This window comes from Martes martes (assembly GCF_963455335.1).
Source record: "Martes martes genome assembly, chromosome: 5".
Classification (NCBI taxonomy): domain Eukaryota; kingdom Metazoa; phylum Chordata; class Mammalia; order Carnivora; family Mustelidae; genus Martes; species Martes martes.
The window spans coordinates 101,449,690-101,463,660 of NC_137892.1; the positions used below are offsets into that span (position 1 = coordinate 101,449,690).

The 13,971-nt window shown below is 57.1% G+C and overlaps 1 protein-coding gene across 4 annotated transcripts; it reads right to left on the minus strand.

Annotated features, from left to right (window-relative positions):
• Positions 1-431: 431 nt before the first annotated feature.
• FGFR4 (fibroblast growth factor receptor 4) lies at positions 432-10,943 on the minus strand. 4 transcript variants are annotated; one of them, XM_080805097.1, is made up of 19 exons: positions 10,780-10,872; positions 8,838-8,980; positions 8,181-8,324; positions 7,233-7,496; positions 7,061-7,141; positions 6,771-6,937; positions 6,111-6,234; positions 5,406-5,596; positions 5,125-5,263; positions 4,605-4,798; positions 4,347-4,492; positions 4,141-4,262; positions 2,862-2,972; positions 2,590-2,780; positions 2,071-2,193; positions 1,915-1,985; positions 1,568-1,705; positions 1,243-1,348; positions 432-1,144 (listed from the first exon to the last, which is right to left on the minus strand). In XM_080805097.1, the coding sequence occupies exons 2-19, from the start codon at positions 8,875-8,877 to the stop codon at positions 998-1,000; spliced, it is 2,499 nt and encodes an 832-aa protein (XP_080661223.1). In that variant the 5' UTR covers positions 8,878-8,980; positions 10,780-10,872; the 3' UTR covers positions 432-997. The 4 variants fall into 4 exon arrangements, with proteins under 4 accessions (XP_080661223.1, XP_080661222.1, XP_080661224.1 ...); XM_080805096.1 differs by having other exon boundaries at positions 10,735-10,872; XM_080805098.1 differs by lacking the exon at positions 8,838-8,980 and having other exon boundaries at positions 10,735-10,943.
• Positions 10,944-13,971: the final 3,028 nt, after the last annotated feature.

Consider the following 13,971-nt stretch of genomic DNA (forward strand, 5'->3'; position numbering starts at 1 on the left):
GCCCCCAGTCTGAGCAGCAGAGCGTGGGAGCGGGCAGCAGCCTCGAAGCTATGTTTCAGGCTTTCACGCTGTGTTAACGGTCAGCTTGCTTAATGCTGAGCAGATGGGGGAGGGGTGCTGCCAGCTCCCTTGGGGACAGTCCCAGGGCAGGCACATGCACACGCATGTGCAGAGGGTACAAGAGTTTCACCCGGTGGAGAGTGCCGTGTGGACTCCTCCACCATCAGCGCTCATTCAGACCATCGCATACATGAGATGGTGCGGGTAAAACAGACCAACACAGAGGCGCACACAGGTTCCTGGGGGCGCGCTAACATAGCTGTAGGAGGATGTGAACCCAAGGCCTGGCACAGAGCCCTCCATTTGTATCAGGCAAAACTCCCAGCTTGGGGATCCCTCCACCCTGTTTCCCCTCCATCCGCTGCAGGGAAGACACCAGGAACACAGAGGTTTATTTCAAAAATAATTTATAAAAGGCCATTTGCTTCTGTGTTTTTGGCAGGCTTCCAGCTGCTCAGCGAGGAGCACAGGGACCAGCGCTTTCCACCAAGATGCTGGGACAAGCAGCAAAGGGGAGGCAGGGGAGACCGGGGGAAATGGGGTTCAGAGGCCCAAGACCTCTCTTGGTGCAAGGAAGCAAGGAGGTTTAGGACAGCTCTACAGCTAGGTCCAGCCAAACCCCTGGATCAAGGACTGAGTGCTAAGGCCCAGGAAGCCGGCAGAACCCCAACACTCAGGCCATTAGAACACAGGGGCCATAAGGCAAGGGCAGGGCCTTAAGACTGGGGTTGAAGTCTGGTATGGGAATCTGAGGCCGGAGCAGGAAGCCTCAACTAGGAACCCCAGGAATAAGAACGGACCTCCCCAAAGTAGAACTAGAGATCTGGGACAGTAGCCTGCAGTTGGGGCCTGGGGCCAAGGTCAAGCACTGGCAGGCTGCAGCTAAGCCAGGACTGGAGACTGCCAGCCTGCCTGACTACACAGCGTTGGGGCCCACTCATGTCTGCCCCCCTGGGAAGGAGAAGGCACTGGGCCCCAGGGGTAGGGAATCGTGGCAGAAGACAGAGTCGCTGGAGGAGCAGGTGCTGCTGGTATCCCCACCGGCGGGGGAGTAGGGTCCAAAGGTCAGACGGAGGTCTAGGTACTACAGTGAACAGTGCTGGTCAGTCTCAGTGCTCAGCTGGGATGAGGGCCCGAGGGGAGTGGTCAGAGAGGGGTCACAGGACAAGAGGGGGGCAGTACCTCCTCGGAGATGGCCAGCAGGACCTTGTCCAGTGCCTCCACCAGCTGCTTGAAAGTCGGCCTCTGGGAAGGTGCTGCGTGCCAGCACTCCCGCATCAGCCCGTACCTGGCCGAGGGGGTGGAGGGGGCGGAAGTTCTGAGTTAGGGGCAGGCTCTGATGAGGGGATCGGTAGGGCCACTCAGGGGAAGGGCATGGACACTAGGCTAGGACCTCCCCTTGCAGCTGAGGGGATGGTGACAGTGAATTAGGAGGCTGGGCCCTACGGCCAAGGTCAAGGCAGAGGATAAGGACTGTAAAGTGGGGGAGAGGAGGGTGAGGCCTCACAGCTCTGGGGGGCAGTTTGGGGGCCGATCCATCCGATGCCCTTCCCGCAGCAGTGAGAACAGCTCCTCCACAGGGATGCCAGGGTACGGGGAGCCCCCGAGGGTGAAGATCTCCCACAGCAGGATTCCAAACGACCACCTAGAGGCAGAACCAGGGCTCAGCAGGGCACAGCTTTGCTCCCTAGTCCTAGGGCTGGTATGGGGGACCTCGCAGGCATGATCCACCATGGAGTCTGGCAGCACTCAGGTTCTAGGGTTGTGTGACCTCAGGCAATTGCTTTGCCCTTTTTGTGGGGTAGGGTAGTAGCTGCTGGCAGATGCTCCAGAGCCCCGACCTCCAGGACTTACACATCAGTCTGGTGTGTATAGACTCGATCAAACAAGGCCTCAGGTGCCATCCACTTGACAGGCAGGCGGCCCTGGATGGGACAGGTAGGGGCATTGACACCGAGTCCCACAGGTATCCCCCACCCGCCCTTTCCAACTCTGCCCTGCCTCCCTCACATTGCTGGTTTTCTTGTAGTAGTCAATATGGTGGACGCCACGGGCCAGCCCAAAGTCAGCAATCTTCATCACATTGTCTTCTGTCACCAGTACGTTCCGGGCAGCCAGGTCCCGGTGGATGCACTGGGGGTAGGGCAGGGGACTTAGGTTTATTAAGACGCATGGCTGGACGCTGGGCACACTGTACTTCCCAGTAACCCTAGGGAAGGCACTATCCACTTGTTTCATAGATGAAGAGGTCAATATTCGGAGGGGGAGACTAAAGCTGACTTCAGGGCCCACCCCCTCCCTCTCGCATGGCCTCTTCCCTTGCCCTGTGAGTTAGGGCCTGTGAGAGGAAGGAATGGGGACAAGCAGTGTCAAATGTGTACATATGGGAGGTACAGAAGGGCTTGGGGACATTTAGACAGGGCAATGGAAAAGGGGCGAGAGGAAGATGAGGACATTCAGTGCCGGGGGGCAGGAAAGTGTACAGACAGAGCAGTGAGAATGGTCCAGAGTGCTGCCCACCACCCATACCTTCCTCGACTCTAGATACTGCATGCCTCGGGCCACCTGGTAGGCGCAGGAAACCAGGGCGGGGAAGGAGAGCGGCCCCTCACTGCTCCTCGGACCGTCAGGGCTGAGGTCAGGGCCTGGGGGCCGCCGGGCCCGCAGGAACTCCCGCAGGTTTCCCTTGGCGGCACACTCCACAATCACATACAGGGGCCCTGTCGGTGGGGGGACGGGGAGGCTGCAGAGGCTATAGCTCCACACCCCCCATCCCTGCCCTTAGCCCCATTCCAACGTACCTTCCCGAGTACAGACGCCCAATAGATTGATAATGTTCTTGTGCCGACCGATCAGCTTCATCATCTCCATCTCGGAGACCAGGTCTGCCAAGTCTTTGTCGGAGGCATTGTCTGCAAGGGGATGGGGCAGCCAGGGTGACAGACATGGGGGAGCTGGGACAGGGCCTGGAGTGCTGGACCTGAATCCCTGCTAGGCGGTGTGGTCTTGAAAAAGTCTCCTAACTTCTCTGAACCTCAGGAGCGTCTTGTCTCCAATGGGACAATGGATCATGCCCCACCCACCGCTCATGGAAGTTACAGGGAAGCACCAAGATCAAGGGTCTAGAAAAGGTGGGCCTGTCTGTGAGTGGGGCTAGGAAACGGAATTCTGAACAGGAAGAAGCTCTATCTGGAGGTTTGGCGTTAGTTCCTGAAAGCGGTGAGAGCTCTTGGGGGCGGGAGGCAGGCTGGCGCCCTAAGGTCAGACTGGGGACTAGAGACCATCTGGCCTGGGAATTCAGGGAGCTGCCAGTGGGTTGCAGCTCGGGGAGGCTGGGAAGAAGCTGCTTCAGATTCTCTTGAGAAGGCTGAGGAGCAGGGGCTGACCTGTGGCCCTGGGCCAATGACATACCCTCCCTGCCAGACCTCAATGCACATTTCTCAATCCCTGCCTCCCAGAAAGTACCAGGTGGCCCCAGCTGTGCAGAGGGGATGGGGGAGCAGAAAAGCGGTTTGGGCTGCTCTTGTAGAGGAGGTGGGGGTAGCAGTGAGAGGCCCTGATGGTAGGTCCCCAGGTATCTCCTGTGGACTTTGGGGCTGGCACTTGGGCTGTTCTCCCGGAGTGGTGGATGCAAGAGGACAGATCTGGAAAGGGCCCAGGGTGGGGGAGGCTGAAGGTGTGGCTTGGGGGTACTCGGGAGGAATGAGGTGGAAGCCTGTGAGACTGACAAGGTTATTCGAGGCCACGGCTGACATGGGGCTAGGGCTGAGGTGGGGGTGTCTGACCCCAAGTCACCCCAAATCCTTGTAGTCATCATCCTTCCAGTGGGCAAGGTTTAATATACCAGGCACTCTCCAGGAACCTCAGGCCAGGAGGTAGGAACTACTGTTTACCCCCAGGTAACACGTGAGCAAATAGGTTCAGAAACGGCTTGCTAAGGTTGGTAGCAGAGTTGGGCCCCAGGCCCAAGGGTGGGATCCTGCAGCCCTTCTGGCCACCTTCTGGTGCTCAACTGGTTGCACCATGAGCCTCTTCTGTTGGTCCCAAGGCCACGGCACATCCCTCAGGGCCACCACTCACCCTTGAGCATCTTGACGGCCACAGTGCTGGCTTGGTCAGGCTGGGTGGGGTCCATGCCGAAGGCCTCTGCACGCACCACCTGCCCGAAGCAGCCCTCGCCCAGCGGCTTCCCGAGCACCAGCCTGGAGATGAGACAGCCGAGGCCTCAGCCACCTCAGCCTTCCTGCCTGGAGGCTGAATGCCCATCCTCCCTCCGTGCTGCATACCTGTCCCTGGGGAACTCCCACAGTGGGTCGAGAGGTAGGTCTAGACTCACAAGGCCAGCGAGCAAGGGAGGGCCACTGGAGGAGAGACGGACACCCCGCACCAAGGAGGAGCTGGACTTGGCCGAAGAGCCTGACTCCAGGGAGAACTGTAAGGTGGGTGACTCGGTCAGCCTGCTGGAGCTGAGCTGGGGAGGCGGGTGGGCAGGCCGAGAGCTTCGCTATGGGGGACATGGTAGGGGGTGGGGAACAGCATGGTACCTGCCGGGCCAGAGGGAAGCGGGACAGCTTCTGCACAGTGGCGGGCTGCCGGGGGTGCCGACTCAGGAGTACCTGCCCTCGATACAGCCCGGCCAGCAGCAGGAGGACAACCAAAGCCAGAGAGCCTGACACGTAGAGAATGATGTCCGTGTACCTGCCCTCAGGGGCCACTGCTGTCCATGTGAGGTCCTCCTCTGCTCACAGACACACACATAGACAGAAAACTGAGCAGTCAGTGGTTAGATGGCCAGCTCCACATCCTCTAACTCAGGCCTCATAGCTCCCAACACCCACCGAGACACTCACCACGAAAGCTGCAGTGACACCCTGTCCTGCGCACCCATAACCCAGGGGGTCACAGGGCAGTCCCACGGGGACACGCACAGAAGCACTGCGACACGCGGAATCGAACACACAAACCCTCATGCCACGTCCCAAGCCCCACAGGCCAAGGGACACAGCTTGCTGCTGGGGCAGAGCGGGATTACTGCAGCCCCTCCCGGCCCCCTCAAGTGCTCACCTGGCAGCACTGTGAGCCAGGCTGACTGGTAGGAGAGGCCAATGGAGTTGCCCGCCAGGCAGGTGTATTCGCCTGCATCCTCAGCTGACACGTTCCGAAGATATAGGACTTCCACCTCTGAGCTATTGATGTCTGCTGTCTGGGGACGGGGGCGGGACATACTCAGGGGTCACAACAGGGCCAGGGGCCATATTGTGGCCAGGAACGAAGCAGGGGGCCAAGCCCGTACCCCCACGCCCCATGGGAGAGCAGGAGGGTTCAGGAGCTGGCGGGTGCCAGACCTTCAGGACTTGCACGTAGGGGAAGCCATCGGCGCCAAAACTGCTGCCATTGACAACGATGTGCTTCAGCCACTGGATGTGGGGCTGGGCGTCACTGTACACCTTGCACAGCAGCTCCACGTCGCTGCCTGCCACAGCTGTGGTATTGGCTGGGAGCCCCGCCTGCAGGATGGGCCGGTGCGGGGACCGCTCTGGGGGCCAGGCCAGGCGGTCAACCCTGACCAGTGGCACCCACAGAAGCACCCTGGTCACCTGCCCTCAGCTCAAGGGACGGAACTTCCTGATGTGCAACTCAGACCTTGTCTGCCCCCTGCTTACGCTGCTGCAACCTTCCATGGCTCCCTATTGCCTTTGGTGGTCAAGGACCACTTCATAGTCTAGCATTCAAAACCCTCCCCATACACAGCTCCCCGCTTAAATGCCACACCCCAGGCATACACCTCTTCACAAAGGCATTGTTTTCATTACACCTAGGACCTTTATTCAGCCTGGGCCCTCTGCCTGGATGTCTTTCCCACCTTTTCTGCTCAGCTGACCCCCATTCTTCCAGGCAAACATGACCCCCCACCACCACCCCTGAACTTCTCACTGACCCACTGGGACACCTAGGGCAGCTTGAGCCCATGTTGCCAGCCAGACTGTGCACTAGCCGAGGGCAGTGTCAGGCCTCCCACCCCAGACCACCTTGCCTGCCCGTCCGCTCACCCAGCACATCCAGCAGATAGCTGTAGCGGATGCTGCCCATTGGGTTCTCCACGAGGCAAGTGTATGTACCGCGGTCCGAGGGCACCACACTTTCCATCACCAGGCTCCAGTGCTGGTGGCGCAGCTGGGGGCAGGGAAGCGTCTGTGAGTGGCCATTCACCGGTGCCCACCCAGGGTTCCAGGGCCCAAAGAGGCTAGATCCTGCCCACAGTGGTCTTCTCAAGTTCTCCAGGCCCTGGGAAGGCCAGGCCAAGGCCAAGAGGGATCTGAACCTTTGGTTTGTGCCTGAGTTTTAGCATGGCTTCTTCTTGGTTGTACCACCTGGAGCCAGTGTTTGCCCTCTCAGAGTCCCAGCTTCCTCCCTGCACCCTGGAGCTGACCCCATAGGGTCTTATGAGAATTAGCTGCTGAAACGCCCTACCTGCCAGTCAGTGAGCCTTCCCACTTTACAAGGAAAGCTGAGGCTGGGGGATTAAGTCACATGCAGGAGGGTGGTGGAGTGGGACTTGAATCGAAGCTGTCCCAGTCCGCGGTCTAGTGCTCTTTCTAGGGCCCTTCTAGCTGCCCTCCTCATTGGAGAAGGAATGACTTCTAGGCCGCAGCAGATCAATGGGAGAGTGAAAATGGAGGAGCAGATGGTCTTGGAACCTGGAGACTCACCCGAATGCCTCCAATGCGATGCTCCCCATGGAAATCCTGTCCGTCTTTAAGCCAGCGGATGGTGGGTGTGGGGTTGCCTGCCGCTGGACAGCGGAACTTCACAGTGTTCCCAGCAGGCACTGCGTGCAGTTTCTTCTCCATGCGTTGAGGGTGTGTCCAGTAGGGTGCTGGTAGGGAGGGGGAAGGCAAACTTACTGCCCCCAGGATGATTACCTGTTTCCACACAGGTCCCTTCTTCTCAGTGACCAGCTGGGAGGGAGGGAAATGAGTCCCTGAGGACTCATACTGACCTTGCTGGGGGTAAATGTGCCCATTCAAGGGGCCCCCGTGGGCCTTAGGGTCCTCATTGCCATTGCTGGAGGTCAAGGAGTCTATATCAGGGACAAAGAGAGACCTCTGAGGTCTAGGATGGGGACAGTCTCTCTCCCCAGGCACCCTTTAGCCCCTGCTAGACCCCCTTACCATCCACAACCAAGGTAACATTGTGCAGGACAAGCATGGAGCCTCGTGCCAGGCAGAGGTAGCAGCCAGCATCCTCCGGTAGGAAACTGGCGATCTCCAAGCGGCCCCTCCAGCCTCGTACCCGGCCAGCAGGTGGTAGGCGACTGCCCTCCTTGTACCAGTGGCCACCACGCTCAGCCCGCCCACAGCACAGCCGCACAGGCTGCCCAAGGGCCACAGTCAGCTCCTGCTCTTGCTGCTCGGGGCCAGGGGCCAGGCAGGGTTCTGTGGGCCAAGGGCAGAGGTCAGCAAGCCCCCCAGAACCCCAGCTGAGGGAGCCTTCTGTGTATGGGGAACATGCTGCACAGGCGGGACACAGCATCCCTCAACACATGCTGGACCCCCGCTGCTCCTCAACATAGACACCTGTCATCACATGCTACCGACACTGTACATAAGGCCACTGCCATGCCTCTGGTGCACATCACACATATGGTGCATAGCACACATGCTGGACTGGACATGCCATTGCCACACACACACACACACACACACCCCACATGCCACAGGTGCCACACCTCCAGGGCACAGCACACCCACAGTGCATACACCACACATGCTGCTGGGACTCCCAAACCACACACCCAGTGCACGGAACACACACGCATGCATGCGCACACGTGCACGCGCACACACATATGCACGCACGCGCGCACACACACACGCGCACACACGGTGAGGGGCTCACCACCAGCTCTGCAGCCCAGCTCAGGACCCTCACCCTGCAAGGCCATTCCTCTCTTGTGGACATAGAGATAGGTGGGAGCCAGACACTGAGTCTTAATGGTTGGGTCCTGCCCTGCTGTCACCTCCTCAGGGACTGGGCCAGGTCCTTCCCAGCTTTACTCAGCTAGTAGCCCCCCTCCAGGTGCCCACCCCTGCCCCCTTCTCCCACCTTAAAGGCCATACCTAGCTGCATTTCCTCAGAGGCTTCAAGGGACAAAGTGGGAGCCCCAGGCACCTCCACCAGGACCCCCAAGAAGGCCAACAGCAGCCACATATCCTTCCTGCCGCTCACAAGGACCCAGGCTGGGCTTAACACCAACTGCCTTCCTGCAAAGGAGGGAGAAGAACTCCTGCTATGCAGGCACCTTTGGGGGTGCTATTCCCCTGTTCTGCAGATGAAGAAACAGACCGGAAGTGGTCAGAAGACTTGTCCCTCCACCCTCACCCCCACACAGCAGTGCGGCAGAGATTGGGCAGACACTGGAAGCAGCTCTGCTGTGGCCAGAGCCCAAAGCTTCTTCACAGTAGGTTGTGCAGGGGGGCAGGGCCAGGCTTCCTGCTCTCCTCCGGTCCTGCTGAGACCCTGGCACAAGTTCACAGAAAGGGCAGTTTGGGGATTCTTTCCTCGGAGGAAAGCAGAGAATGGAGACATATCTTCTGCTCGCTCTCAGCACACATAATTTATTTTTTGCTGAATAAATGAATTTATTGCTAAAGAACCAAAAAAAAAAAAAAAAAAGAAAGAAATCTAATACAAGGCCAAACTTCAGCATCTGGATGTTATCTGATCTGACCCACACTTCTAGCACGGCTGACATTTTCATGGCCAGCTTTGAATACCTTCAGTGGCAGAGCACTCACTCCTAACACAGCAGCACATTCCATGGCGATCAAAAGTTCTTCCTCATTCTGAACCAGAATGGCATGCTGGGAATACATCTGCTTTTTGTGTCCTCACAGCTCCGTTTGAGGCAACACGGGCTCTGTGTCCAACAAAGCCAAGTTCAAATTCTGACTCTTACCAACTTACAAGTCCCTGTCCCTCTCACCAACTTACAAGTCCCTGTCCCTCTCAGGGTGCTGTCCTCGGAGGACTGATTGGAGGATAAAAGAGACCATATGTAGGGGCTGAAAACACAGAATGTTGGCATGTTCTTCCCTCCTCCCCCACCCCTTCGTGACGGTCACCCTGGGTCTGCCCTTGGTCAATTACCTCCCATTCTGGTGCAGTTCCTGTCAGGTATGAGGTACACACCCACCCTATCCATATGCCACCAAGGATGTCTCCATCTCCCAAAAGGAACTCTCAAAACAGCCCCAGCTGGAGCAGGGGAAGAGGTGACCAATGCAGTCCCAGGGGACCACTGGCTATTACCTGGGGCTCCGTAAGTCAGGAGGCACTGATGTCTCTGAATCTACCTTGCCCAGGAAGCTCACTGCACTCTCTCTTCAGCCACTGCCCCCCTTCCAGCTCTGGCTCCAAGGCAGGGGGCACTCAGCTTGTCCTGGCCAAAGCCATCATCTCCCCCTTCCAACTGCTCCTTCCCTGGGTTGCTCCTGCAGCTTGGGCATCATTTCTTCCCATCCAACTTCACCGCGCCCCCCCCCCCAACTCCCAGTCCCATCTTCCTCCTCAATCCTTCTCCTGTCCATCTCACCTCCTCTGTTTGGACCCAACGCAGGCCATGGTCATCTCCAGCTTGGGCCTTTGCAAATATCTCCCTTGACACTCCAGCCTCCACTCTCCAGCAGGGCTTTAGAAATTACAAGTATCTGCCATGTCACCACCCTATATCCCCCAGTTCTCAAGCCCTCAATGGCTGCCCATATCCAGCAGGGTCCAACCCACAGTTTATCTAGCATTCTAGGCCTCCCTCCTTGCCCTTGTCCTTGTCAGTATCTTTGGTTGCACAGTCTGCTCCTTCAGCCTCTTCAGCACTAAAGCCATTGGCTTTCAAAACTGGGCATGTCTTCTCTCTTGCACATACATACCTCTGTGTCCCCATTTCTCTTCTCCACCTTAACCAGATGCCACTGTCCTTGCACCCACCCCCAGTTTCCATGGCCCTTCTCCATAGAATCCGCTCAACCTGCAGAGCATCCCTCTGGGTCCACAGCTCCAGCTGGGAGAGGGGCGGGAAGTCTACGGATTTTATTCCCATTCCTAGGCTGCCCCGACCTTGTAACCTCAGGACCCTTCATTGTCGGATCACACCCAGCCACAGACAGACCGACCCACCGCCTTGCTAAGGGGCTGAACGGCCTGACTCTGGCATCAGACAGTCCTGGGTTCTCCTCCAGCCTCCCGCATTCAAGCGCTGGGAGACCTGGAGCAAATGACTGCACCTCTCGGATCCTCGGCTTCCTCATCTCTACTCGGGGGGCGCAGATGGTCCGGCAGAGGGACCAGGCGCTCTCCTTCCTCCACCCCTACCCGGTCACCCTGGGGGGAGGTGCGAGTCGGCAGGACCTGAGGGGGAGCTGCAGAGACAGCCGGCCCGCCCCCGCTCGGGTGGGCAATGAGTAACCAGCTCCATGGCCAGGGTGCTCTTTGGACAGAGCGGGACAAAAGGCCCTGTGTGCGCTGCGGGTTACTGATTTACCGTCTCCTCCACCCCCCTTCCGAGAGGACGCCCAGGTCCCCAGTGCTGGGAGGGGGCAGCTCCCTGAGCCCCGCTGCCGCTCGCCCTCTGGCGGTGGGGAGCGCACCCTGGGCCCGCAAGAGGTCCCGGCTCACCTCGAGCCTCCGCGGTCCCGCTCCAGGCACAAGGTTCCGGCTCACCTGGGTCCTCCGCTGCCCCGCTCCCAGCTCCGGCCAGTCCCGACACCCGCACCCAGCGGGGACCGCAGACTCAGCCGGGGCGCTCCTCCGCCCCCGGCCAGAGAGCCAGGAATGCATCCGCGACAGCGGCGTGGCCGCGGGAGGCCCAGCGCCCCGCCCACCTCGCGCCCCGCCCCTCCTGGACCAGCTCTATCCTGACAGCGGCTGGGCGGGGGTACAACAGCGCCCCGCCCACCTCCAGCCCGGCCCTTCCTGAGCCAGCTCCATCAAGACAACCAGGACGCCGCGTGTAGCACAGCATCCCGCCCACTTGGAGACCAGTCCCGAAACCCAACGGAAACCCAACGGAGCCGGAGCCGAGTGGCCCACTGGGCCAGCCCAATCCCGGGCCCCGCCCCAGCCTGCTACACACCCCATCAGACTCCGCCTCTTTAGCCGCTCCCAGACCAGGCTTCCGAGTTCTAGTGACTTGTCCTCTGCTCTTCACCCTTTTTAGGGAGCAACACCCAGCAGTTCTGATGGGAGAACCTCAACAGACCTTAGCCCAACCTGGCTACTCTGTCTTATGTGCAAACACCATACAATGGCTAGGAGATCCCCTCTGCCACCAAACACCCCCATTCATTCTCTGCACAACCTTTGGGGTGATATTTGAAATACAAAATCTGGCGAGCGCCTAGCTGGCTCAGTCGGTGGAGCATGCGATTCGATTTGGGGGTTGTGAGTTTGAACCCCACGTTGGGTGTAGAGATTACTTAGAATCTTTTTTTAACAGGCATCTGGGTGACTCAGTGGGTTAAGCCTCCGCCTTCGGCTCTGGTCATGGTCTCAGGGTTCTGGGATGGAGCCCTGCAAGGGGCTCTGCTCAGCGGGGATCCTGCTTCCCCCTCTCTCTCTGCCTGCCTCTCTGCCTACTTGTGATCTCTCTCTCTGTCAAATAAGTAAATAAAATCTCTTTTAAAAGAGATTTTATTTATTTGAGCGGGGAGGGGCAAAGGGAGAGGGGCAAGCAGACTCCCTGCTGCGCAGGGAGCCCAAGGGTGGCTGGATCCAGGAACCCTGAGATTATGACCTGAGCCAAGTCAGGCACTTAACCAACCAAGCCACCCAGGTGGTCCTTAAAAATATAATCTAGGGGTGCCTGGGTGGCTCGGTGGGTTGAGCCACTGCCTTCTGCTCAGGTCATGATCTCAGGGTCCTGGGATCAAGCCCCGCATCAGAGAGAGCCTGCTTCCCTCTCTCCCTCTGCCTGTCTCTCCGCCTACTTATGATCTCTCTCTGTCAAATAAATAAAATCTTTAAATATATATATAATCTAAATTAATTAATTAATTAAAAAATAAAAGGAAAAGAAAAGAAATATAAATCTGAATGTATCTACTACCCCTTTAAAACTTTCCACTAGCTTCCCATAATGATTTTTGGCATGACCTGGCCCCTGTCCATATCTCCATACAAATCCTTCATTTCTTTCCTTTCTCCCACTCTACCTCTGCACCTTTACACATATGGTTCCCTCTTCCTGGAATGAAGGTTCCCCTCCAGGTCTGTTTGGTTCCATCTCATTCTTAGATGTCAGCTCACTTCCTGAGAGAAGCCCTCTGGACCTGCCAGGCTCCTCTTAGATACCTTCTGTCCTGTGAGCATGGAGAAAGAAGCAAAAAGTGAAGTGACTCAGAGCACAGATTTCAGGACTCAAATCTCAACGCCATCACACTTGGAGTAACCTTGGCAGGTTAGTTTTCTAAACTAGTTTTCTGTGTTTTCATTTTCTCATCAGTATGGTTAAGTATAATGCTAGTATTTTCCTCATGAAGTTTTTGCAGAGTAAACATGTGTAAGCTTGTAGAACACTGCCTGGTTGGTATATGACACTTGCTTTGTAATGTTAACTATGACTAGGACCCGTTATTTCTTCATTTTCATGGAACATTCCAGAACTGTAACTAAACAGTTGTGTAAATAGAAGGCAGGAACTGCCTACAGACTTCAGCATTGTATCCCAAGTGCCTGGCACACAGCAGGTACCCCCAAATAGTTCTGCCCCACCTTGCTCAGGTCTGCCTCACTTGCAAGCATCTTTCCCCTTGAGCAACTAAACTGTGGCCGAACTAGGAGGGCAGCTGAACTTTGACCTCTGCCTGAGCCTCACCTGAAATCTAAGCCCTCCACTCTTCGGAAGATTTCTTGAGGAGAAAGGAAACGCCTTAGTTGGGGTCTTAGACTCATCTCCCCGCTGGTGGAGACTCTGCCCTAAGGCAAGCAGCTTTCTTTCCCATTGTTATGCAGAGGAATCGAGCTCTCTCCTCCCTGACTGTTTGTGGGACAGAGGCTTTTCCTTTGCATAACTAAAAAGCCCAATAAAGTGATTTTTTTCCTTTTCAAATAAAATAATCGTCTCTTCCCAAAGACAAATCAGAAAATAATTGGCTATCTTTTAAAACCAGCTGGTTCTGATTCTTCTTGTTCAGGGTCCTTCCTTGCTGGAGCACCTGGAAAGGTTGATGCTCCTGGCACTGCCGGAGCCCAGCAAATGGAAGCCTGCTGCCCAGAGGGGCCTCACCAGACCTCCCGGACTCCTGGAGAGATCCAGTTCCCTACCTCTGGTCCTCTGCTGGCTCCCCTTAGTGAATGTGGTTGTTGGGGGGTGGGTGAGCTGCCAGCAGGAGCTGGACCCCACACAGATTTCATTCAACTTCCAGGCACTTCTCAAGCTTACCTGAGCCTAAGGCAAAGGAGAGGTTTTCATAGCCCAGGCTGGGCAAGCTCCCTGCTTCCTGAGATGTGCATGTCCCTCAAGACTGGCAACCTATACCTCCCACCCCTGAGGTCTGCACGACCCTTGTCCGCCTCCCAGCCCACATTCGGTGACCGCTCACACTGACCCTCTGCCGCATCTGATGCTCTTTCACGTCATTCATTCATACACACATTCAGTTGCCAGGTGTCAGTTAATGGTTCATGACATGGTATGCGCTGTTCTAAATCGAGGGGGGGGAAAGCAGGCCTCCGACCCGACCCCTCCCCTTCAAGGAGCTGCTGACACTGTAGTGGGGAGAGATGGATAAGTAAACAGAGCACACAGGAAGACATGCTGAGGGAGTCTGGGAGAGGCATCCAAGCCTGTCTCCCCATCATGGCCTCGCTCTCTTGGTAACAATCTTCTACCAGTTACATTTGCAGTCTTCCTTT